The 27,292-nt window shown below is 40.3% G+C and overlaps 1 protein-coding gene across 1 annotated transcript; it reads left to right on the forward strand.

Moving 5' to 3' along the window:
• The first annotated feature begins 555 nt into the window (after nt 1-555).
• Nucleotides 556-9,278, forward strand: KLHL31 (kelch like family member 31). The gene is made up of 3 exons (XM_032681846.1): nt 556-751; nt 3,058-4,261; nt 6,127-9,278. Exons 2-3 carry the CDS (start codon nt 3,090-3,092, stop codon nt 6,857-6,859), a joined length of 1,905 nt encoding a protein of 634 aa, XP_032537737.1. The 5' UTR covers nt 556-751; nt 3,058-3,089; the 3' UTR covers nt 6,860-9,278.
• Nucleotides 9,279-27,292: the final 18,014 nt, after the last annotated feature.

The following is a 27,292-nucleotide window of genomic DNA, read 5'->3' on the forward strand; positions in this document are numbered from 1 at the left end:
GTCGAACTTAAGTACCATGTTTTCCTTGGCATTTCCTGGTGGTTATTTTAGGTTATAGAATAATATGATCATATAATGGCTTTTAAAAAGACCTTCCAAGATTATCTAGCTCCAACCCCTCTGACATCTTCTGCCAGACCAAGTTGCTCAAAGTCCCATCCAACCCAGCCTTGAACACTTCTAGGGATGTGGCATCCACAGCTTCTCTAGGCAACCTGTGCCAGTGCCTTATCATAAAAACTATCTTCCTTATATCCAACCTAAACCAGTCCCTCTCCCTAACCATACAGGCTTTCAGTCAGGCTCCCAGCTTTGAGCAGGGGAACCCAGTGGCTCACCCTACACTTACCTGAGACAATTACTGCCTGCTGTGGAACTACCATCTTCACCTTCCCTTCCCTTTCCTCCCCTGTACCTGTGCATTTGCAGGGTCCAGGCTTGTACTCCGGATTTCCAGTGGCCAGGCAGTCCAGGAAAGCTGAGCTCCTGTGGCTGGGCAGAGGCAGGGAGCAAGGCATGGAGAGGAGGGGTCATTTTAAAGAGCACTCGAGCGCAGGCTCCAGTCTCCTTTGCTCGCTGTGACAGCAAAGTATCTCATTGGAAACCACAAGCTGGAACTTACCAAGTGGCCTCTGACCTTTCTCTCTCTTTTTTACCACAATTCCTCATTTTTTGTGTTCACATTTTCCAAGGAAGACATTTTCACTGACAGCTTCTTGGACAGCTCTGGAACAACATTTTTCTGAGGAGGGTAAGAGGTTTTTAACTCCTCTGTTTGATAGTGTTTAGAGGGTAACATTTTAAGGGGGGGGAGGTTGGTTGGTTGAAGGCATTGTTTTGGGATCCCAAGTGATATTTGGCATGAGTTGTTCTTAAGTTAAAATAAATTAAGTGAAAGCAAATAGAAAACCAAATCACCCAGGGTTTTCAAAATTAAGTAACCTGGTTTTATTATAGGATCATTTTATTTGTTTCACTGGGCTTGCATGTCCTGTCACTTTTAGTGCTTGTACACTATACTGGCTGATGAAATTTATGGTGATAAAAAAGTGTTTTTCAAGGGAAAACTTTGGGTAGTAAGCATTTTTGAACAGAGCTTAAAATGCCATGTATTTAAATGAGTTCTGCAATGATGCAGTGAGGCAATAAACATTAAGTGCTGCATGTATTGAAAATTTTAAGTTACGGGTCTCTAAAAATACTTAGAACAACAAGATACAACTGCCAAAAGAATATGCCCTTGCCAGCTTTAAAGTTGCAAATTAATATTAATATGCAAAGCTAAAACTCTATGTAGAACATACAAAAACATCCAGAAGTTTTGTTTTCCTTTTTTTTCTATGCGAACAAATGTACACAACACTTGCAACATCACAGGTTTTTTGCAACAAAAGCTGTGTTAAACAACCAAGTATTCTAAAACACTAGCTATACCTTCAACTGAACCTGTCTTAAAATGGCAAGCTGCTGGGAGGTTGCTATTCTGGGACGTGACTCTGATAGGTCTCAACAGATGCAGCTCCTGGAATGCAGCCGGAGCAGGGGGAGCCGGGCAGCAGCTGACCCCTGCGCAGGCACACTGACATATCAGGGATCGCAGCTTACGTCAGCACAGGCTGACACTGATACTCTGGGCACACATGGCTTTCTCCCTTGCCTGCTCTGCACATGGTCATCACCCAGCAGCAGCAGCAAAAAACTCCTGGTGCTCACAGGCAGCAACCATTCCTTTCTATAATTAAATTATCATTTTGTTACATGCTTAAGGAAGAATTGATGTGCTGAGATTCTAGACTGAAATATTACTGAAGTCTTTTTATTATCTACAATAAAACTGTAATTAATTATCATTAATTAGCATTTCTTCATGTTCTGGGTTTTATGACTGCAAGGATCACAAAGAAAATTAACATGTAAATTGTTTTAAAATCAGTGAATATATTGGAGATAAATGCTATATTTGAATCTATTTGAATGCTGGTCTCCACAGTTCTGTTTAAACTGTGTTACTGAAGATCAGTGCTTTCCTTCGAGTATATTTGCACATACATATATTCGTTTGAAGCAAATCCTTTAAAGACTGCTTTGGGGCTGTCTTACATTGCATTTGACAAAAATGTGGCTCTTCATTACAGTAAGAGCTGGAACTTGCCTAGAGTTGATACATATTATTTAAATAAATGTGTTCTAATATCACTGTATGGGACTGATTCTTACCTTGACACATACAGAACTTGTTTGAAGTAACACATCCCGAGTTTGCATGACATTTTTTTCAGATAGAAGTTAGACATCTTCTCCATAAATCTCCACAAAATCCGAAAAGTGGGATTATAGATTTTGAATTACTGATGCTGAGAAGCAAGCAAAGTGTGCTATGTCTAGAAAGTATTTGCATGTCTGACATGGAAAATAGAATATCATCAGTTTATAAAATCAAAAATTACAAAAACCTGGAATCAGTTTGGAGCAGATCCTAAATCTAAAATCAATATGACATCATACTAAAATCCACTTTCTCTTTATGTCTCATCTTGCTTTTTTTTTGTCTTTAAGAATTTCTCCCAGTCTTAATATTTCCCAGTCCAGTTCTGAACTCACCTGTAAGTCTGTGCTATTCCTGGAGTAAGGATGAACAAAGCTGGGGACCCATATTTTTCCGGTGCTTCTGGCTAATGAATTCAGGTCTAGAACCTGTCTAATTGAAATACATATTTACAAAATTTTACATGCTGGCAAACTCATTTAGAGAATTTAACTCTTTGAACATGATGATAACAGGTGAATGTTAATTTGTGGCCCTGTTATTTAAAAATAAAAAAAAATTACTGAATTACTTGTAGATGCATTCTTCACAATGTAAGTATCGATTGTTAATAATAAACAGCCACACTACGATCTAGAACAGAATAATAGTTCTTAGGAAGATAGATTATCCTGTGTGTTTGGTTTTGTGGCATTAGTATGTATTGACAAAGGTTAGATTTGTTTCACAATCACATAGCTATTAAATTTCAAAACTGTGGTGTAGCTCTAAACATTTTAATTTAATTTTAGCAAGCTCTTGGCTGTGATATTTCATTGCAGTCATGGCTCCTAAGAAGAAGAATGTGAAAAAGAACAAAGCAGATATCAATGAAACTACTATCATTGTGGAAGATGGCCCCCTCAGTAAACTAAATGGCTTGAATGGACTCTTGGAAGGAGGAAATGGTTTCAGCTGCATCTCATCTGAAGTTTCAGACCCATCATATTGCCCAAATCTCTTGGAAGGTCTAAGTAAAATGAGACAAGAAAATTTTCTGTGTGACTTGACTATCAGTACCAAAACCAAATCCTTCAGTGTTCATAAGGTGGTGATGGCTTCAAGCAGTGAATACTTCCACAACATCTTAAAGAAAGATCCATCCACTCAAAGAGTGGACCTCAATGATGTGTCCCCATTGGGTCTAGCTACTGTTATCACCTATGCTTACTCTGGAAAACTTACTCTCTCACTTTATACAATAGGTAGTATTATTTCCACAGCAATTTATCTACAGATTCACACCCTTGTAAAGATGTGCTGTGATTTTCTAGTCCAAGAAATCAGTGTTGAGAACTGTATGTACATTGCTAATATTGCAGAAACGTATGGACTAAAAACAACCAAGGAAGCAGCGCACAAATTTATTAGAGACAACTTCATTGAATTTTCAGAAACTGATCAGTTCCTAAAACTTACTTTTGATCAGATTAATGAACTTCTTGCAGATGATGACTTGCAGTTGCCTTCTGAAATTGTTGCATTCCAGATTGCAATAAAATGGCTGGAATTTGACCAAAAAAGAGTAAAGTTTGCTGCCAATCTCTTAAGTAACGTCCGTTTTGGTACCATCTCAGCCCAAGACCTTGTCAATTATGTACAGACTGTGCCAAGAATGATGCAAGATGCAGACTGCCATAAGCTCCTAGTGGATGCCATGAACTATCACTTGCTTCCCTATCACCAGAATACACTTCAGTCCAGAAGAACAAGGATCCGTGGAGGTTTCAGAGTCTTAGTTACTGTTGGGGGACGCCCTGCTCTAACAGAGAAGTCTCTCAGCAGAGACATCTTATACAGAGATCCTGAAAAAGGGTGGAAGAAGCTAAGTGAAATGCCTGCTAAAAGTTTTAATCAGTGTGTCACAGTGATGGATGGATTTCTTTATGTGGCTGGTGGGGAAGACCAGAATGATGCCAGGAACCAAGCCAAGCATGCAGTCAGCAATTTCTGCAGGTAACTGGTTATTTACTTAAAAGAGATGGAGGTATCTATTCCACAGAAGGTAGGCAGATAGACTACGCTGGTTTGTGTCATGTAACATGAACCACTCGGATAAAGAGAAAGGGGACAGTGTGGGGGAGGTATAGATGCTATTCTAAATTAAAGTCTGAATGAACAGAAATATGCAACTTTACGGCAAAAAACTTCACCATGATTGCACATGCACAATCAGAAGTGACGAAAACCTGAGAAAACTTACTCCAAGTAGAGGAAGTAAATAGGAACATAAATAGGAAGTCCTGGGATGTTCTAACGTACCATTAAAATGCACCAAATCAGACAAGGTGAGAGTTTTCAAATTTTTAAAACCTTAGATGTCTCACAGAAAGTTCTGAAAAACACCTTTTAGGTGTTAACTTCTAGTCTTAACTTTCTATGCGCCATCTACTGTATTTTCAACAGCTTTTATACTGCATTTCATACCCCTTAGCTTTTTATTATTATCAAGAGTTTAGAAACAGCACCACTGCTTGAGGGCTGTATTTCTCTTCTACAATGTACTCCAAATTACACCTCACTTCTGAAATATTGCAGTTCCTATCTACAGCCATCGTAGGACTGCACTGGTGGTAGCAAGGTCAGAAGAGTGCATAGGCTAACGTGCAATAGTCAAATGAGTGGTACTAGTTTTTAAATAGTTCAACCTGAAAGCTGACAGCACACAGCAGCTTGAAGGAAAGGCTGGAGGTAAAAAAACTCAGCTTTTTGTCTGCTAACAGACTATGGACATACAATGGCAATACACAGCCACAGTCCTACCAATGGTTCCTTTTCTGCTCCCGGAAGGAACAGTCAGCTTCTCCTGAGGACATCAACCAACATACAAAGTTAATGAATGAGGAACCTTCTCTAGATCAATTTTATTGTGTAATCTACTTAGTCAGAAAAATATATCACATAAAAGAGATTATGCTGTTGCTCTCCTGACCTGCTACCTTTAAGCTGTGCCTCACATTCTCAAAGGAGCTGTGCCCAGTGCACACCCTGGTTGTGAGGAGGAGACTGGGGACTCCTCATTGTCCATGGCTGAATGGATTCTGCTCCTTGTTGTGCCATTAACCTTGAGCATGTCAAGTCACATCAGTATGTCTGTGGACTTGCAGATGACAATGCTGAACAACAGCTAACAATTAGTGCTTACTTTCCCATAGTCTTTTTCTCATGTGATTTTCTGATCCCCTTAGCATGCAACAGGAGAAGTGTGTGGGTCTACTAACGTACTTTACTCAACATCTTCAAGAGTCATAATTTGAAATTTCCTATTTCAAAATTGCTTAAATATCAAGGATGAGGAATTTTATTTTAGATAGGAATAGTGTTAGAAAGCACAGATGCTCTTTTCACATAAACCTTACTCCATATGAGTGGCAGGGAAAGCATACTCACCATTTAGAAAGTACTAAGAAGATACAAGTATAAATCACCAAGTAACATTTTTTAATACTCTTTGAGTAAATTTAGACATCTTTGCTGTAGGTGTAAATTGCAAAAAAACAATTTTAAAGTCCTATTGTATCTTGAAAGTATCTCTTCCCAGTATTCTAATGAGATTATTGTACAAAATCAAGTTACATAAGAATTAGATTTACTTCATTGAAATAATAGGTTTTAATGACACAAACAGATTTTTCTCCAATCAAAACCTGAATTTATTTGGAAATTTAACCAAGAATACCAGTTTCATTACAATGACTTTTCATAGGCTAAATAACTAACTAAAATTTTAGCAATTTTGCTCTTGCAGCAGTGACATGGAAATCCTGTACAGTTTAGCAGAGCACTATGTGAGACTGTTGCTCTCTTTTTAATGCTTTCAGATATGATCCTCGTTTCAACAGCTGGATTCACTTGGCAAACATGAATCAGCGGCGCACCCATTTTAGCCTGAATGTGTTCAATGGTCTCCTTTTTGCCGTGGGCGGTCGCAACTCTGAGGGATGCCTCTCCTCTGTCGAATGCTACGTGCCCGCAACTAACCAGTGGCAGATGAAGGCACCGCTGGAGGTGCCCAGGTGCTGCCATGCCAGCGCCGTGGTGGATGGTCAGATCCTGGTCACAGGAGGCTACATCAATAACGCTTACTCTCGCTCAGTGTGCATGTACGACCCCAGCAAAGACAGCTGGCAGGACAAGGCCAGCCTCAGCACCCCAAGAGGCTGGCACTGTGCAGTGTCCCTTCTGGAGAGGGTCTATGTCATGGGTGGGTCTCAGCTGGGGGGGCGAGCCGAGAGGGTCGATGTTCTCCCTGTGGAGTGTTACAGTCCTTACACAGGGCAGTGGAATTACGTGGCACCACTTCAAACCGGAGTTAGTACGGCTGGCGCCTCCACCCTTAATGGGAAAATTTACTTAGTGGGTGGCTGGAATGAAATAGAGAAAAAGTACAAGAAATGCATTCAGTGCTATAACCCAGATCTCAATGAATGGACAGAGGAAGATGAGCTGCCTGAGGCCACTGTGGGTGTATCCTGTTGTACAATATCCATGCCCAACACGAAGACAAGGGAGTCCAGGGCCAGCTCAGTCTCTTCTGTCCCAGTTAGTATTTAAAGACAGGTCTAACCAGCAATAAGTTAAAAATGTTTACCAGCACAGCAGTATAATTAACCCTTTAAGTAGAATTTTTGTGCTTATATGGAAAAAAAAAATTGGCTTTGCAAACATTTTAACAGTGCAAACTGGCTGGTTTTCATGAACTTTAGTACAGGTGGTGTGAAACCGCACATTAAGGATAAGATCAATTTTCTTAGCCTGAAGAGAGAGTTAACCCATAGCTGCAGGATTTCATTCTCTTCTTGACTTTGACATTGACTTACTATGCTATCTGTGGCATATCATTTCATTTTTTTTATGCCTTGGTTTGCTTACCTGTAAAATTGAGATACACTTGCTGTAGAAGATTGTTATGAGGCTTTTTAATACTAAGCTTTAAATGCTTTCAGAACCCAAAATGAAAGTCAAATATGGCTAGTAATAAATCTCAACATAGATCAGAAATGGACAATTCGTCATAAAATTGCCATAAAATTCATCAGTTTTGTTATTTTCTAAGCTTTTTTTTTTTTTGACAAACAGAAGGGAAAAAAGGCAAACCAAAAATATAGCATATAGCATGTGCATACTTTCCTTTTGGAGCAGCGGTATTCACAAAAAAATTCTCAAAGCATTTTCTCCTTCAGAATTTAGGAAGAGAACTTCATCTTCTGCCATGAAACCCTGTAATTCTTATATCAAATGCTGTGACATGGCTTTCAAGACCTGAATCCACAAAATACCTTAACTCCTGTAAGCGCTTTGGGCCAGCCCCAAAAGCTACCTTGGGTGCCAGATGGTTCTCCCAACCTCTGTTTATACCAAGGAGCAGACCACCACCTCATCTTCCTCCTCATGCCAGGGAGACACCCCTGTCATTGCAGGTGGGAGGCACAAAGGCCAGTCCATATGACTCTTCCTGTTCCTGCTCTTCCCATCTGTGTAGAAATGTATGTCTGGGTTATCTTCTCATCTGAGAAGGTCCTCACCAATGCAAGGAGCTGGGAGCTGCTGCAAGGGCAAAACATGGAAGTTGAGTTCATACCAGGAGACACCAGGGGCTCATGGCATCTGAATATGAAGAAGATGCACAGAGCAAACTCTCTTAAGTATTATTCTGGCAAATAACCAGTGGAGTGAGGAATGAGGATATAATAAATACTTCAGGATCTGCCTTAAAGAATAGGACGTGTGGAAAACTGAATCATGGGAAAACTTTCCTTAATAGGAACAAAGAGATACCTTAACACCTTTCTTACCAGGTGTGGGCACAACACCCAAAGTAACCTTCTCCTGGACATACCATTATGTATGTCCTTCTGAAGCCTTCATTGCAGCCCTTTTTATGGATATTTTATTCACGTTATTCCAAAGGCTAGACTAATGCTCTGTGTGTTGAAGTCCGTGAATTTTTCTCAGTGAGTGGAGTCTTTACTCAACTTGGATTACCTTCCAAGAACTTTTCTTCCTGACTTCAGCATGAACTGGGAGAGTTAAGCAGGAAATCTAATCCTATTCCCATAGCCAAAAGCCCATCATGTCCCCTGAGGATGTGATACCAAAAGACTGCTGGCAGCACAAAATCTCTACATTCTTTTGTCTGGAGAGGAAATAGGGAATACAAGGAATTAAAATGATTTAATATAACCAAAAGGGTAGCAAGTCACTCACCTTTTTCTAAGGTATCCAGAGATAGTATCTAGAAATTTAAAAAACAACTATTCTGGCCTCAGACACATGTTGGATGAAATTGTCATATGCAAGTGGCTCTTTTTTTTTTAGGAATTCAGTCTCAAAGTGCTATGAATAGTCAGATGTTGCTCCATGCTTTCCTATTTGTGAGCAAACACTTCCTGTACATTGACAACCATTTTGGTTTTGAATAGAAAGTTATTTGTGAATGATGGGCTAAGTGCAATGAAACTAATTTCTACTACTTAAAGGGTTAAAAACTTTGGGGGCCAAATCCTTTTCATCTTACTCACAAAAACGGTTCCATTGATTTCAGTGGACTACTGAATAAGATGTACAGGATTTTGAACTCTTGGCCAAATTCTGGCAGAACAGTAGATAAAGATGCTTGCTAAAACTGTCATCCCCAGAAGGAAGACTGTCCTCTGCCTCCACTGCCCTTCACCACAACAAATCCATGAAGGCGTGTCCTAGGAGCCAAATACCAATGGCCACATGTTCCTTCTGTAGCATAAGTTAGGTATGTACTTTAGGACAAAAATCTTACACAGATTAAGAAATGTTATTGTTATCAGTATAACAATAACATTTGTGGCTTTATATTATTTTCTCTAAACATCTATTTAGGCTTCAACTGCACATTGAGCCAGAATTTGGCCCTTAATATGTGACACTATTTGCTGGACTTAATATTATGTTGATGATAACATGTACTGAGCTATTTGTGATATTTTTATGTATGATCTTGTATTTTTAGAACTGTGAAAATTATTTGTATGGTGTGTTTTATGGGACAGTATTCTTTCATTGTCCAGTACTGCATCTTTGATCTTCCAATGTTTAATAACAACATGTCAGTTGAACTCAAAATATTGTATATCCCAAAGAGAAGTTTTAAAATACAGTTTAGGAAGTACTGTATACATTAAGTAGAGCAGAGGACTTCTAACTGTATGAAATGTAGACTATTAAAGCACTACAAGGGTCTTCTTTAATGATATACTAGTAGTAGGCCCCAAATCTTCGTTCACGAAGCCTAGCCATGACTAGTAGTAGGAAAAAAAATATAAGCCGTTATCCTCAAAATTCCTTATAAAATGCCCGTGCATTTTATAGTCAACATCTGTGCTTCAAATTCAAATCTGAAAAATAAGCTTTTTTCAGTCTGTGAGTGAAGCAGTTTGCTAAGGTTTGTTTTCTTGTTTATTCATGATTGTTTAGGTGCATGGGAGAGTGTGTTACAAGGTTGTGAGGGAGGAACTTGCTGTTGTAAAGTTGTGCTGAAAGGAAGATGTTGCGCTTAGTTCTTAGTTGAGATGAGATCATGATCGTTTAATCTCTTCTTAAAGTTAACCTTCAAGATTATCTGTGGATCAGTCAAGAGTCCAGTAAACTTAAATGCCAACTTCTAGCTGGTCAAAGAGGGAAGCAGATAATATTAACATCAACTAAACCAAATGAGGTGTTCAAAAATGCTGTGTGTTGAGATTTTTTAAATGGCAGTTTTTGCAGGAAAAAGTATGTGATAAATGAAATGACTGTTCATACAATGACTGAGTAAGACCATGCTTTATATTATCCTGAAACCTAGGTTAGTTTATCTCGTGGTTGTAACTCTTCCCAAACCATAGTGGTTTTAGAGGGAGTTTTTCCTTAGTAGCAGCTGGGTTTGGTAATTCTAGTTGCAAACCCAACAGTCACACAAATAGTTTTATGAGCATGCATACCTTCTTAAATTCAGTGGGATTTCTGCTATATACAGTTATTCTCATGGATTTATATTTGGAAAATTAAAATACAAGAACTAAATCCATGAGTAGACAAACATCAGTGTTAGTGACAGCCAACATAAATGTATTAGACTGATCCTCAACATGACCATTCACTTACCATGCTGGCGCATGACATTTTTTTGAGACTCAATTACCCCATAAGGATATTATTTCCTGGGGAATTGTTGCTCAATGAAATCCTATGTATGCTCCAAGGATTTTTGTGCAACACATAGGATGAGAGATGCTTGAGGCTCCAGTCAGTAGAAAGGGGAAGATGGAACCACTTATAAGAGTCAGTAGACCGAGATTTTGTTAGCAATTCTCAAGAATGTTTGAGAAAAATGTGCTGGAAATAAGCACCTACTTCAACACATAGCTTTCTATAAGCAGCTTTGCTTATGTTGCATTACTGAGATGGGCTCCATAACTGAGATTTTTCTAATGAAAAGCAAGGCTCAAGTTTCAATTGCCTGTAACTTCAGTTCTCATTTGAACTCAATTTTCAACCCCTTTTAACCCATTTACCCAAGCTGGGAGATCTTGTTCCAAGTCTGGATTCACTCAGAGAATGCGATTAAAGCCCATAGTTAGTCCTTGTATAGTTCTTTGGGCTTTTTGCAATTAATCTTCTCATCTTTTTGCATAAGTACTCAAAAACATTGTAATGCACAGATTTATACTTTGATTCCTCCTTGCAAGAGGAAGGTGTCTTGTCCCTATTAGTTTCTCTTTTCTTATCCATAACTGAATGACTAACAGGGCACCAAAGGAGATGCACAGATGTGAACAGCACGTAAAAGCTCTGATTTTAAAAATCTCATTGCTGGTGGCCACAATAAAGAAACGGACACATTCTGAAATGCCTGCTGAAAAAAAAAAAGGTGAAAAATGAGTTACTGGTGCTCATTTGCAAGTGTGACACTGCTCAGAACTCTGTTCCCAGGAATTTCCTAAAGAATAAAAGAAAATAGATGCAATTCTATATAGCTGGTATGACAGATTTGGTTAATGCCAGATGAGTTTTGCCATGCAAAAGACATACTTGTCTCAATGAAAATTTTCAATAACAATATAAGCAATCTATAAACTTATAAGGAATATACAGTCAGTTTCTGTTGGTAGAATGGGAACACACACACTTATATAAACTGGATGTTATGCTAGTTGCAGCTTTGGCAGTTTTTTTGTCAACAAGAAAAAATATTAACTTATTTGTATAAAGCATTTTCCTGGTTTGTTAAGTGCTAGACATATTGCTTATACAGAAGGGTTTTCTAACTGTACACTTTAAGGATGGACTGTGATAACACAAGGGAACATATTTCAACAGAAAAAAAATCTGTAAGTGTAATGTGAGAATGTTACTACTTAAAAATTAAAATTTGTAGTGCAGCAGTTGTTGTTAAGAGGAAAACAGCATGTTGGTATTTTTCATTGTGTGCTTTAAATAAAGCTGGCGACACATGATGCAAACAAATTATTCATATTGTAAAATCAGTTGGAAACTGCGAGACTGTCTTTCTGACGAATGCCTGGTTGCAGTTAAAATATGCTTTGTTTTCTGAGCCCCAGGCTGATCCTTGCTTTCATATCAGCCAACTGGAATGTTTGTTACACCCGGACTGTCAAACCACCTTCACAATAAGCTGTATAGTGTGACACTGGAGCCATTTTTATCTTTTCTATTTCATTACAAGGACAACAACTTGCTTTTTAACAATAAATTTCACAGTCTTTTGTTGTAATCAAAATGCCCAACAAGAAGTGATGATAAATCAGTTGTCTGATTAGTAACTGAACATGTTTTCATTTGGATTGTATGAGTAACAGTATAAAAAATAAAAATATCTAAATTTCAAGGAAAAAATAGTCCAAATTCTGAAGAGCAAATAAGTTGAGCCACAGATGAGAGGATCTGAAATGCCAAAAATTATTCCACATGTTTTAACAACAAGGGCTTGGTTCAAAGTGTGATTCTGTAGATTTGGCAGATGTCACAACCTGAAGGGTTACCCAGCCTGCAGCTGTGCAGAGATCATGACTGTGCGTTCCTAGGATTCTGTAACACAAAAGGATGCAGAGGCTTTGTCCTCTAAAATTTTCTACTTTATTACAGATTACCACAAAAATCACTGCTAGCAAATATACTGGTAGTTAAGAAAGCTAATATGATGATTAATAAAGTCAATATGAATGAATATATGTCAAGCTACTAAAAATTATTATCAGCAATCAATAATACAGTATCAGTTAATAGTATGGTGTCAAACAATACTAGCTTCAAGCACTGTAGTACAACAAATGATAACAACAACCAAGTAGGTATATACTATTACAATTACTGTAACTTATCACCATTGAAGAAAATTTATCAACAATAATATAATAGTATATATACTTCATATATATTAATTTACATGAAGAAAATTAGACAGACTTAAGAAGAAGCCAAACCATCTCAAAAGGGAGGAACAAACTGATTCTGGAGGGGACACCCAACCAACCCCAAAAGAGGGGAGCACAGACGCAAGCAGCAAGAGAAAAGACAGAGTCTCCCTTCCAGACAGATCCCTGACACAAAGTCTGGAATCAGCCAGCATCCCCAATGAGAGTCCAAGTGCTTGTGGACACTTCATGTGGGATTCAGCTGGAAAGTTCTCAGAAAGAGACTCCATTTTGGATAAAAATTAAGTCCTTTTTATAACAAAGGGACTTAAGCGTGTAGGAGATCCTACTTTGAGCGGTTAATAGATGATGTTAATTTCTAGTTTTCATCTCTAACAGCCAATAGATGATTCTGTTTTCTACTTTTCCAGAGTAATTTTATATTTCTATGTTGTTTTCCATTTTCTCAGATGTTAAGTTGTCCTTACAGTCTCTTGGTCTTGTGTTTAGTGGTGCTACCTTGGGATGTCTCTGGTTTCTAGGTCCCCAGCTGCCCTTTTCAAGGATGCTTGTGATTCCCAGGCCTAGTCTTCAGCCTCACAGTCCCATGCTGGCTGACCTTTCTCTGTCGGGAGTTTCAACAGACAATTTCTTCTGTGCAGCAATTTTCCTCTTCTAACCTTCTAACAGCAGGTGAGCCAAGGCAGCAGGGTGAGCCTGATGGCTATGAACCAGGACCCATGCACATCTGGAGCAGCAGCTGGGCTCCTTAGGGCACCTGAAAAGCTGCTACATGCCTGTGGCTGTGCTCACCTGTGCATCAAGTCAGGGGGTCAGGACTCAGTTGTCTGAATGTACCTTGTGCAGATGCCCCAGGTGCTGCAGAGCATCTCAAATGGCACTAGGTGTCAACCTGTGGGCTGTTAAATCAAGTCTGGAGACGGGGATTTATTTGCCCCTTTAGTCCCTGCACAGCAGTCCAGAAGTGCATGGCTGTCCTGTGTGTATGCTAATATGTCCACTGGTCCTGGGTGCCTTGGGTACCTTCAGTGATGATGATTTTGAGGAAATAAGAGGGACAATTTTGCTTCAAAATTCAGGGGTGATTTTGAGGAGTCAAGCCATGAGTCTGTATTGTAAAAACTGCTAGAAAGACAGAACTTAAAATTAGACTAAGATATAAAAGCAAAAATATTTTAAGCAATTCTTGACAATGCTAAAGCAAACATGGATTAAAGTAGAAACTATCTGGATCCTTTATTTCTTAAAATATTTGCCTTGTTTCTGAGAAATCTTTATTGCAGATATATTTCAGAGCTTACTATGTCATCATTTTCCTTCCAAAAACACTGAAATAATATGAATGAAATATTTACTTAGCAAAAGCTGGTTTTCTGTAAATTATCCATAATTTAGCTATAGTTCTTGCATAGATTTATGGTGTCCATTGTAACAACTAAACCCCAATATGTAGAAGGTATAAATTGGTATGCTGCTTCTTTCTGTGAAATGTTTACAAGGTAAATGTTACCCAAGCCTATGGCAATATGTTATTTTTTCGTTTGAAGGACAGCGTGCATTCTTTAAGTAGAATCCCTATATAGCACAGGAAGTTCCACCTGAATATGAAGAAGAACTTTATTTCCACATGTGACCACACAGTGGAACAGATTGCCCAGAGAAGTTGTGGAGTCTCCCTCACTGGAGATATTCCAGAATTACCTGGATGTAATCCTATGCCGTATGCTCTAGGATGCCCTTGGTTAAGCAGGGAGGTTGGACTAGAGGATCTACTGTGGTCCCTTCCAACCTGATCCATTCTGTGACTCTGTGACTCTGTAGTCATGTGAGAATAGCTGAGTAGAGTCAGAATTCTGCTGAATTTAATTACAAACAGACAAATGGAACAGACTGCTTTTTTTGGTGTTATTTATATATGGGATTATTCTGAGCCAAACAGTAGATTTGTTGAAGTTACTTATCTAAAGGAAGAGAATAAATTGAGATTAAAGGTCTTGCAGCCTGTAGCTTGTGTTCTTATCACCGAAACCGGCCACAGAACAAATCACGAATTCTCATTCTATATTGAGTAATGCCACGGTGCAAATGGTTATTCAGGGAATGTCTGTGATAAAGCAGCACACTGAAGAGCTGCTCAGATAACCAGACGTACCTTGTTACTTTCCTGAAGGTAGCAAAGCTTGCCTTCCTCAGCCTACCTTAATGTCAGCTTCTTGCTGACAAGTCAAGGACACACGGCTTGCCCAGTAAATTAAATTCCATCTTCAATTCGGCGCCAGATCCTCAAGCATCCCGATGGAGCATCACTCTACGCGGGATCTCCTCTTAAGGGCTTTGTTCCCCTAAGTTATTTCGGGAAGGAGACACTGGAGGGCACCAGAGGGCTGGAGCTGGCGGTCCCCGGGGCGGTCGGGGTGGGGGCAGCCGAAGACGGTCCCCTGCGGCAGCAGCTGGAGCCGAAGCGTCCCTGCCAGCGTGGGCGTGATGCCGTGCTGCGGCATGTCCATCCATTGTCCGCAAACACGCGGAGAAAAGATTCGCACCTCTGGAGGATCCCAACAGGCTGGTGCCAGAATTCGAAAAATGCAGCCTAATTCAATGAGGATGAAATGAAAAATTCACATTCACTAAAATCAAAGTGCACAATGGTGCGTGAGGTTTGACAGCACCAGAAAAAGGCTTCTTGGCTTCAGAATGAATTTTTGGTTATCTCAAGAGTACCATCCCTCTTTCACAGGGAAAAGGATACAGCCTTGACTGGGGAACATATATGTCTTTCATCTTTTTGGCTCACACCAGGAACTTGGTATGCATGTTTCAGATACATGATCTCTCCATCAAGTTTTTCAGTCTTCTCTGTCAGAGCTGTTCCAGTTTGAATACATAATTTAATATTTACCTCCGTTGCAGGGATGTGTATGTGAATATATTTCTTTTCAGCTTCCCGAAACAGTGCCCTAAATGTTGATATCTCAGCTCAGGAAAAGTTCTTGCAAGAACATATTTTGCTTTCATCCCAGTGCAGTATGAACACATTTTTTAAATTACTGACATTTAGCAGATGGGAAAAAAAGTTATTTCCTATGTTGCTGCGAGAATGGTGCAGCCAACAGATTCCTGGCCCAGCTGCTGCTTTGAAGCTGTTATGCTGGTCATTGCATATACTTGAGAGTTCAGCCAGTGAATTATGGTTTGCTATAATAAGAATATTTTGCTTTCCATTAGATCACACTCAGAGCAAATGCACCGAAGCAGCAAAAGTGGCCATCAGTGACATTTCAGGGTCTCTTTGCTTCATTGCTGATGTCAAACAAGTTCTGGTAAAAGGATACCTTGGCCACATTGCCAGAAGTAACAGATGAGCTCTTCTGAAGGATAAACAGATGAACTGCCGGCCAGGTGAACTGCAAAGCACTTAGACTCCAAAGGAATCTTAACAAAGCTGAAAAAATGAAAGTGAAGATCATAAATCATGTATTAAAGCTCAATGCAGAGCTCTCTTATGGTGTTATACGAGTACTAAATAACACCCTAAGCTGTTAGCAGCAGCTTGAATTCTTTTTCAAAACTCCCTTTGAAACAAAAAATACGTCTATCTCCTGGATCAAAATTGTTGCAGTGAGTCACAGAAAAGAGTTTGGTTCACCCAGCAGAAGCAGAGCAGGAGGATAGGTCACTTTGGGTCACGCTACCAGAAGCAGGATCTGTTCATATGAGAAGTAAGTGTTCAAAGAATTCCCATATGATATCTCTTTGGAAGGGCAGACCACTTAAAAAAAGGCCAGATCAGTCATGCAAGTCATGCAGCTGAGGAGTTGCAGGCATTACCTTCTGTATAACCTAAACGCTTTCGTATCTGCCACAGCTCCTTTGAAACACCCAGGGCAACCCAAGGTCAGAAAGCAGAGATTTAGGCATCTATATATGCACTAGATGTTAAACCTTCAGTTACAGGCAATACAGCCAAAAGTACAAAATCAGCCAATTCAGGCACATGAAGTGATTTATTTGGTCACCCACAAGTCCTACTTTGGAATGACATGAGTTGCCCTCGAGGCTTTGTTGACTGTATTGGCTAGAGACAAGCTTCATACGTAAATGTCCAGTACTGCTTGAGTGCTGGGAAAGTGTCCTGTCTGGCATCCAGCCATCCCAAAAGGACATGGATTTCCCTTATGTTGTAAGTGTCAGGCATGTCTCAGACTTCCAAAATACTTACAAAGGCACCAATATTTAGGCAACTGAATGAAGGCACCAGCTTCCATAGTCAAAAAAATAGCAAGTATATTTTTATCCATACCTACATGTAGGCACATGTAGGGTCTCCATCTTGAACTGAATTCCACCTAGATATTACCTGTTTTTCTCTGCACTTGAAAATTTTGTTGTCTTGAAGCTTCATTTTGAGGCTGTCATGTCTCTTCATTTTAGCCGCTCTCACACTTTGTTTCACTCACCTGAAATACTGTCCATCAACAGTTCGCATTCTTAAGCCTTAACAGGCTCGTGCAGAACAAATACATGTGTATGCAGGTAGCTCAGCATTTAGAGACTGCATTTGAGCCTTCCTAACTCTGGATTACTCGTGTTTTGCAAGGAAGTCCCTGGAAGGTAGCCCTATGGCCCTCCTTCAGAGTACAGGGATAAAAAACTGTAGTTAAGGGTAGTTATGGGTGACACAGGAATGAAGGTATGTGACAACATCAGCAAAAGCAGTAAAAATGGTTAGTACAAAATGGTTAGGACAAAAAAAATGGTTAGTATTTCTAACCAAGGGCATGAATGGAAGCAGTCAGACTGAAAAATGCTGAGGAGTGAGTTCGTCATTACCAGAAGGCCTGTGCTCCCTCACCAAGAGGATGGCAACAAGGATGCCACATGTGTCATGTTTCCTTCTGCTGTTTCATGAGGAAGATGATGATACCCAAAAAGAGGTATCATAGACAACAGACAGTAACCTTTCTGGAGATTATGGACAATGAAGCTTTTGAGGATGAAATGATGATCTGGCATTCACTGTTCATCATTCAATGTAGGACTCTGAACCACATTCTGGACAACATCAGCCTGGGAATGATTATTCCAGTTCATTTGTTTTGAAGTCTTTTCTCCCAGCCCGCATTCTTGTTTTGTTTTTCCTGGAATGAAACACAAACAAAACCTGCCTGCCATTTGAACTGCTCTGCTGATGACTCACTGACCCTCTCCATGTCTTTAAGCAAGCAACAAGCTCACTTGCTATCTTAGTTATGCCTTCTGAAAACCAGGGTAATAAGTTATACTTTACTGATAATGAAAAAGTGAATGTGAATGGAATTGTTCCCATAAAGTAAATTACTAAATAAATATGCATTAACAAGTGATCCTAAGGTCCTAAGAATGTGCTTGTGGGAGCAACTTCATTTTCACTAAGGTCAGTCTTGAATAACGCCCTGCCTTATGAAATACTGAGAGTCACCGTGAGAAAGCACAAATTGTTACCACGATTACTTAGGTGATGGTGACACTTTTCATTCCATGATGTCAGCAGAAGACGTGGCCCTTTCTGGAGTTTTGTTTCCTCCTTTTGTTGTCCGTAACTGCCCCTTCTGCAGGGATGGCTCCATCCTACTTCTCAATCTCCACAAACAACTGAGTGACTAAGCTTAACCTGGTAACCTCTCAGAGGTGAGTGTATTTTAGAGACATTGTCATAACAACTCCCAGACCCTTCAGTTAAGAAGGAACACCACTAACATTCATCCATTCAGGACAGAAGGAGTACAGTAATGTATTCTCATTTATTTACTTGCATTACCATAAATTTTGCTGACTCATGTTGACCAAGATTCTATTGTGCACAGCAAAGAATTGCCCTGAACCGAGGAACTTGGACTGAGAGCCATGAGGTAGAAAGTAACAGGAAACAGTAACAATTGATCTTAGGCAGCAGTTTCAGTATAGCAACCACTCAACCATCATTAAGACTTCAGCCAGCCTGAGGACTTTCAAAGAAAATAATTAGGTAACTTTGAGGTGTTTATAAAGACTTTTTCAGAGAAGAGTGCTTCTGGGGGAAAAAAAAAGCACCAAAAGTGCATGTTTAAAAATTTGTTTCATGTTGGAAATGGAAAATTAGTTAGTTGCATCATAAGCTGATCAGAGGTTGGGCTTGACCTCTAAATTCTGAAAGGATTACTTAAGAGTTGTTTTATCTGAGCAATCACAACATGCAAAGTTGTGATGAGTTCCGGAATAAGCATTTACTTCTGTGAGCAGTAAACCTGGTGAAGCCTTGTTTATTTGAACTAGTGTCTTATTTTCTTACCTGCCCAACACAATAACCTCTCCTGACCCTAAAGCTCTTTATGACTTTCTCTTCACCTTGGCTGCACACTCATTTTCTTCCCATGATCTCTAAATACCACCTAGGTGAAGGGCAGCATGATCTCCCTCCACTCCCTGACAAGGGGTGTGTGCTGGCTGGCAGCTGGTACCCACAGTGACTGGCCCCACCACTGCTGGTGAACTCACACTCCAGCTTTGCCTCATTAAATTTCCTTTCTTAAGTAGAGTCAGTCTTCAAAAATTGTGCAGAAAATTCCACTATTACACTGTTCTTCATCTCAGCCGATCTTAACTAAGCAGAAAAGAGAGAAAGTCGCTCTTAGTCCATGATTCATCCCATCCCAAAATAGACATCTAAATCAGGTCACTTGAATCATGGTTAAATATGCCAGCTGGTCTACACTAACTGTAAGGACAACCTAAGGTGACTATCTGAGATGAAGACATTGATACTGTACAAGTCTAAATTTAACTTAATGAATCCTATCCTAATGCTTTTGAGCTGTGTATCACACTACTGCATGATATTAAAGTGTGGCAGCTGGTTTAAAAGTTTCCAGAGTGGGAGAGATGGGTGGACATTGTGATCACTGAAGTCTTCCTTCATCTGGATGCTAGGCTGAAAAATCAAAAAAATCTTCCCAATGGGAAGAGTGAGAAAACAAAAATACATTTGTGCATATTTCCACAAAGGAAGATGCTACATTCAATGAATAAATTATTTGCTGTGTCACTCAGTCTGTTCTAGTTTCCATGCCTGTAAATCTGGTTTAAATATTTAAAGTCTGATCTCCCACCTAATAAACTGCATAAAGCTGCACCGAATAGTTCCTACATAAAATTCACAGCTGCTCATTAAAGTAGAGAACATATGGAAAAAGACGGCAAGTCTCAAATTGAGACAACTTTTTTTCTTTGAAAAATAAATTCAGAAAATTCCACTTATTCCCATAATAGCTTTAAAAAATTTTGAGGTTCTATACGGCAGGTTTTTTTGTCTCCAAGCCATTCTCTGCCACTTTATGAGCTCTCTCCATCTGCTCAACAGCCCCTATACATGTGTGAGTGGTTAGAGCAAAGCACCTCAGTGCTGGTTTCACCACAGTCTTCTCAGCGGATAAAACCACTGCACATTGAGAACAAGCACCAACAAGTTGACCTGTTCCACAAAGGTGAAATTAGTTCACTTACCTTTCTGAGTTTTGCAAGCTTTTCCAGGAATTAATGTATATTTTTTCAGTCACAGATAAAGAAACAAGGTGATGAAAGAAAGAAGATGAAAGAAAATCACACAAGATATATCGGTTTCAACAAGATGAGAATATTTAGTTGTTCTGTATTGCAAAACAGAAAAAACAACCATTAACTAGTAAAGGACCTTGAAACTTTTTCTCACATGCCCTCTTTTGAGGACAATGTGAGAAACATGCCTCTGTATCCTCAAGCCTGGAGTTAGCCTGCAAAATGCCTACTAAGGGCTTCCGTGCAGATGCAGAAGTGGTCCATAACTCAGAATTGACTTCTCAACACACAGAAAAAGTCTATTTTATGCAACTTCATTGGGAAAAAGTGCCCTGAACACATAGTTGTACAATAAATGCTCGAGACTTACCTCATGAGTGAAATCCCAGGACTGCTGGGAGGGGGGCACCTTCCAGCATCTCCAACACACCATTTCACGTACTGAGCCCAGGCTGCCACATGCTCATTACTGCAATTTTGGTGACTGCACAGAGAATCCTGTCTGAGGGCTCCTGCTCAGAGGTGGCATGATTGCTGTTCCAGCACTTCCATCCTGCTGTAGTGTGGGGCTTGGTGCTCATGTGTGCACCATCCCAGTACGGGGAAGTAAGGATCACAAGGCTCACAAAGCTCTGCTGGAGGTAGGTGTCATTGTCCCTATGTAACAGCTACCCCCAGGCTCAGCCATCTCATGTAACCTCACCCTGTGAGGAAGCACAAGCTCCCAGAGACCGCCTTGCATCCTCCTCCCCAGTCTCCTGCAGAGACAGCCGTCTCCCTCCTCTCCAGCCTCCTGTCAGCACACATGTCCATGTGGCTGGATGGAAGACCACACCACGACTGCAAGTTAGATTACAGTTTGTGTTTTTGTTCCCACTGGCTGAGATTTCACCTGGATTAATTCATCTGTTGTTCAGATCAGGCTTGTGCAAACTCAAGGGAGAGGGTAAGCATGTGCAGGTGAGGGATGCAGTGCTACATCTTTTAGCACCAATGCTGGCTAATGTCAGCTTAAAAATACAATTCCTATCCCTGAACCAACTTCTCAGCCCTAGCAGAGCAATCCTTTTGAGCCTTTTTTCCATGAATGTGCAGAGCACATGACCACTTCTGCAACTGGGCGGCATAAGTCATAGAGTCTGCAAAGAGCAGCCATTGTTTTGAACTGGATTGCAAACTGAAAATGCCAGGAGAGGAGCCCTGAAAGTATTTGCTTCAGAAAAGTCACCAGGTTTTTGAAAAGCTAAACGAAGCAGTCAGCTGCCCACATTGCATGGGAGCCTCGTGGTAGCCCTCAGGGCACACTGCCTGTTCTTTGGTGGGACTGGCAGGGTGAGCTGGAGCAGCCAGGTTCGTGGGCTCACCCCTCCGGATCCAAGCGCAGACCTGCCGAATCTTCACACAAAGCTGAGAATCTCACACTTACCACTCTTCCAGCTCTGCTGTAGAAAGCCCAAGCTGTCAGCTTATGGGCAGAGAGCTCAGCAAGGCTGTGTCCTGCTCACCACCCCAGCCCACCAGCTGTGACCTGACAAGTTCCGGGGAGACCCCTCTGGTTTGTCGCAGTGAACAAAACCAGTGTGTGCCTACAAAACATTTCTAATGAATCTGGCAGTTCCTCATGAAAGATCAATCTTTCAGCAAATTTCCTTGGAGCCCCAGCCCAGTGGCCAGGGTTTCTTTCATGGAGGGATGAATGAGACAGGGTCAGAGGCATGAGAGAGTCACATGGGCAAAGGAGCATCTTCTAAATCTCAGGGAACTGGCCCACAGGTCCAAGTTGTTGGGTCCACTGAGAGTCATAGAAAACCACTATTTTGTGGCAATTAAGATTACAAACACAAGAAAAAATAGAAAAAATAATATATTCCTTATAATGTGCTAGTAAGACATTCAGTTTAATAAAATGAAGACTATCTTCAGTGTCTTGTTAGCCTGGTCAAGGAGCATTGCCTTTCTTCTGCTGACAGCATAGCAGAGCTGTGCAATGACAGTGTCCAAGTGCCACGTGGCTGTAGGTGTTTCATGCTTAATATATCATGCTAATATAAAGTTATTGGTTTGCTAGCAAGTTTACTTATGTGAAATGAGGCCAACAGATCATCCTCATGAGGGGAAGCAAAGGGGAAAGTACTGATCTCTTCACTCTTGTGACCAGTGACAGTGAATCTGAGTCAGAGGAGGTTTAGGTTAGGTATCAAGAAAAGGTTTTTCACCCAGAGGGTGATCAAGCACTGGAACAGACTCTCCAAGGAGCTGGTTACAGCACCAAGCCTGTCTGAGTTCAAGAAGCGTTTGGATAACGCTCTCAGGCACATGGGGTGACTCTTGGAGTGTCCTGCACAGGGCCTGCACATCAAGTTGGACTCGATGATCCTGATGGGTGCCTTCCAATTCAGTATATTCTAGGATTTTATGATTCTATGCCTGGGCAGAAAGTACTGGGACCTTTCAGATCATAGAAGCACACATGACACATGAGACATGGCAAAGGCTGAGACTAGGGACATTCAGCAAATCTAGAAACAGGTTACAAACAACTTTTGTTTTCATTATGTGACATAGATGAACATATATAGAGTATATAGAGCATTTTGTGTCATTATTTTAGATATGCGTCAAGCTTTTTGTGTCATTATTTCAATTATGCTTCGGTTTGGTAGTGACTAAGCAACTTGACAAATTAATTAGTAGATTTGAGTCGTATCAGACCATGAGAAATATAAGAGGCACCTTCATGTGTGTTGTTCATTGACGTGGTCAAGAGAGACCTAGACACGGTGCTCTTCCCCCAAGAGGGTTCCTGGACCAGTCTGGCCCTATGCAGTGAACACAAGGAACAAATGCAAAGCATTTGTCCACACAAATGCTTTGAGGCTGCCTCCTCTGGCTATGTATCTCTTCTCTCCACAAACATAAGTGCACTTAAAAGAAAGTCACCTGAGTTTAATTCCTGAAACTATTTTACTCTCATAAAACTCCCGTGCAAGCTGTGCACTCTGGAGTACCAAAGTTCTGTTCGCATCTGCATCTTCCACTTGAAGCTTTTGGAAATAATTTATAGTGTAGAGGATTACAATAAACCAAATCACCAGCCAAAAGAAAAAATATTGCTTGTCACAATTATCTCTTTTCTGTTTTAGAATGTTTCCTACCAGTTTTGGTTGGAAAGTGGCAAAGTTTGTGGCAAATTTGATCTGACAATCCAAATGAGGAATTAAAGTCATTTAGGAAGAACAGGTGCCATCTGGAAAATAACCTAAAAACAATTAAGGCTAAATGTATTCATTTATTTGCATTCCAGAAGGCCGCCCTTTGGTCTCTCCTAAAGATAACACATTAACATTAGGATGAAATGCTGACATGCTGTCCAAACTTTTCCCCTGATTTTGAATTGCAAGCTACAGATGCTGAGTCACTGATCGTTTTATTAGCTCAGAGAAATAACATGGCATTGCTCAAGGATGGAGACCAGCCAAAGTCTTACAAAGATAAGATATGGATGAATTTTGTCTGAATAAAGAATTCCTTATCTTTCTGGTTTCATTTGGTAATACATCAACAGAAAACCAAAATGAACTGATAAAAAGGATCTGCTTATTTATTTTCTTAAAGAATATTTGATCCTTTTAGATGATTCCAAATAGCATCATATTGGGCCTCTGACTACCAAGGAATTGGAGACCTGATTTTCATAGCACCATTGCCATGTATTGATGCAGCTTACCATGATAAACATACTATATTGATTATATATAACCATAGTATGGCCAAACAACAACTACAAAGAAACACATCCACAAATTGTAACCATTTTCAACTCCAAGTAGTCTGAGATTGAGGCAGAAAACAGAGATTTTAGGGGAGCATAAGAACAGCTACTTAGTTCAGATGGAATTGGTCAGGTTGACAGAAGGAACAGGGAATGTGGTCAGTATTTGCTAAAATACAGAAGCTTATGGGTTTGTTATAAAATAGTGGTGTTAAACTTTCAGAAGCACAGACTCTACTGATGGGTCAGTAATTAATGTACAGCCTGATCCAGGAGAGCTCTTCTATTTGATCAGTGCTTGCTGACCAAAAGCAATGAAATATTTCTCTGGATTTTTGGCAATTAGTTACTTTTGGTATCATCTCCACAAACAATGTTCCATTTCAAAGTTGCAGTTTATATTTTTAGATCCTTTAGTATTTCAAAAGCATTAGAATATTTAAAATAAAGTGTACCCTTAGTGCAGTCAATCAAACATTTCCCCATCAACTAGGACAATTTCTATCTTCTGATTCCTCTCTCAGGTTTAATTCTATTTTGGATTCTGCTACTGAGTGGCTCTGTAGGTCTTGAAGAAGTTGGTGTGCAAGTGGGACAACTTATTAAATGCAGAAATCTGAGATGCAGAAACTTGCTTCCTTCACAAATACAAGTGTAATATGCTACTGAATAGCCGCTATTGTCTTCATTTTATAGCGGGGAAAATGAAATTATATTCTGTAGGGAAAAAGAGCATTTCAATGATAAAATCAGGACAGAAAAAAATAATTTCTGACTGAATTCTGTTTAGTGTTTTCTGATTGGTAGTGTATACATAACTGGCAGCAGCATCTACAGGAAAGAGCATCCAGCAGCTCTCACCTAAAGTGCTTCATATGGCTTTGCAAGACTTTCATACAGCTGAAATTTTTCAGCCTTGATATCACTAAGAGTGCCCACCACTAGAAAATGTTGACAAAAATGGTTGTCATTGATGAGAATAAGAAAAGATAGGAAATACACCTTTTTGGGGGGGAGATGTGGGGGCTTCAGTCACTGTCAAGAACGTGAGCGGATGGGTGATGTGCCATGTTTCCTAGGTTGGCAAAACTACAGTTGGTCCTTCGGGAAGCTCTTCAGCAGCTATGAATTTGATGAAAAATTTCCCATTTGGAGAGGCAAAAGTTGGACTAAACGAGAAACTCCTCAAATTCCAAGGACAACAAATATGGGATGGAAGTTCTCAGGAGGCCCTCCTCCTCCAGTCTGTGGAGGTTTCTGAACCAAGCAGGGTCTGACAGATGTGCCATCCCCACACTGCAACGGTGCAGCTGGGCCAGCCTCATGCTCTTATGAAGACTCCAAGGCAAGGATCAGCACAGAGCCAGTGGATCAGCACCAGATACACACTTAGCAAAAAAAACTGATGAAGAGCAAATGGCCAGACAGTTCTGTGCTCTGTTCATCTCAACTTCTTCTGGAGCTGGGAATAAACAAGTGTCTTTTATCAGCATAAAAAGTGTGAAAAGCAGTGGGAACACAGGTATCTTAGCATCCATTTGGGACCGATTCCCTGGGGAAGGTAGCCTGTCTCTGAGTGCAGAAGTTCAAAGGGCAGAGGACAGTGCTATGAATCAAGAACAGCTTAACTTGCTGATGAATGCAAAAATGCCAACATGCATGGTGTGTACATTTTCACCTTCCCTAGAATAACCAGCTAGGAGGTTATTCACACACACCACCCAAGCAAAAATGGCCCTGCACTGAAAGAAAATTATTATAGCAAAGTAATTCCCTTTAATGCCATGAAATGCCAGAATTAAGTTTGCCTTTAATGTGATATCCTGTTGTGCATATATTATGATACACTTTTTTAATGATACAACTGCATCATGCTCCTTTCAAGAGATCCCTACTTCATTCACTACACGGGAGAGATTTCTTAATGAGAATGTAGGTAGGATTTTTATTAGTACTAATCTTCTGCACCCTCTTTTGTTTACTGAACTCACTCCCAGTACAGGTCTGAATAGGAAATTAAAAATGTAATATTTTATGTAATTATTCTTAAAGTTCAACACAACTGCAGCTGAGTTGCATGACTCAGTAATCCAAGATAGTAAACTAAAAATTGCAGATTAAGTAAGCTGTGAAAATCTAGTTTTCTGATCTTGTGTCCCAAGGCTGTGTGACAGAGACACGTCCAGCTGCATTTACTGTGGCAGTACTTCTACCCTCCTTGAAAGTTCCTCACTCAACCCTAAAAGTGAGCCTTTCATAGAGCAATATGTTTCAGCTCAACCACAGAAAATATACACTTTTTACTCTCGCTGGGCACAGTTACACCAATGTCCTCAGGCTGATTGAGTGTAGGATATGTTTGCACAGTACAGAGTACTACAATGTAGAGAATACCTGAAGGTATGATAGGAAATATGAAGCTGAAAGCCTGAAATTCCCTATCTATCCCAGGACTGACCACTGTATCGAATGCCCACATGCACACACAAAGAAGAATGGACTCCTCTCTTCAAAGGACATATGTCCACCTGAAGGATAGATTTGTCCTTGAGTTTTGGTTAATCTGTCCTCTTGAAGGTGGACCATTCCTCCCCTTTCCCAGGAGGCAACATGAGTGATGTGTTTGTAAGACCAGAAGCACTGGGCTGAGAGCTGCCTGTAAGGCAGTGGCAACTGCAACATGGGAACATTGACCTTCAGGCTGCTAAGAGGTCCAATATGCTATTCCAAAGAAAAAAAGCGGCACAAATAGCTTGTTTCTTAAAAAAGAAAAAAAAGAAGTTTAAGTGAAAACCATAATCCATTTAAAGGTTTCAGAGGAGAATCTGTTCAGGAAAACCAGCAAGTATGCTCTCTGTGTGGGTTAGCTCCTTCACCCATGACTTCTTAACACACCAGCTCCAGGGATCTTCAACCAAGACGTAGGTTTTCATGTGTAGGTGCCCTCTTGAGTACTCTAGCATATCCCACCAGCCCCTAGCCACCAACACAGAGGGCATGAGAATCCAGCAGGTCCTGTGTTGTATCTTCAGCCCTGTGTGGATGTCTTGGCTACCCTCTGTAGTTTATGTCCAAGTAATCTGCCTTGCTCCCCAACAGCTGGGGCTGTCAGTGTTTTGGCATGTATTGTCCTTTTGCTGTCATACATCTGAAGCTCCCACATAGCTGCCTGCTGCACCTGCCTGGCCAAAGCAGGGTGCCAAAGGCAACAGTGAGTCATTGCCGTGTTCACCCCAA

The sequence above is a fragment of the Chiroxiphia lanceolata genome, chromosome 3, assembly GCF_009829145.1.
Source record: "Chiroxiphia lanceolata isolate bChiLan1 chromosome 3, bChiLan1.pri, whole genome shotgun sequence".
Taxonomy (NCBI): domain Eukaryota; kingdom Metazoa; phylum Chordata; class Aves; order Passeriformes; family Pipridae; genus Chiroxiphia; species Chiroxiphia lanceolata.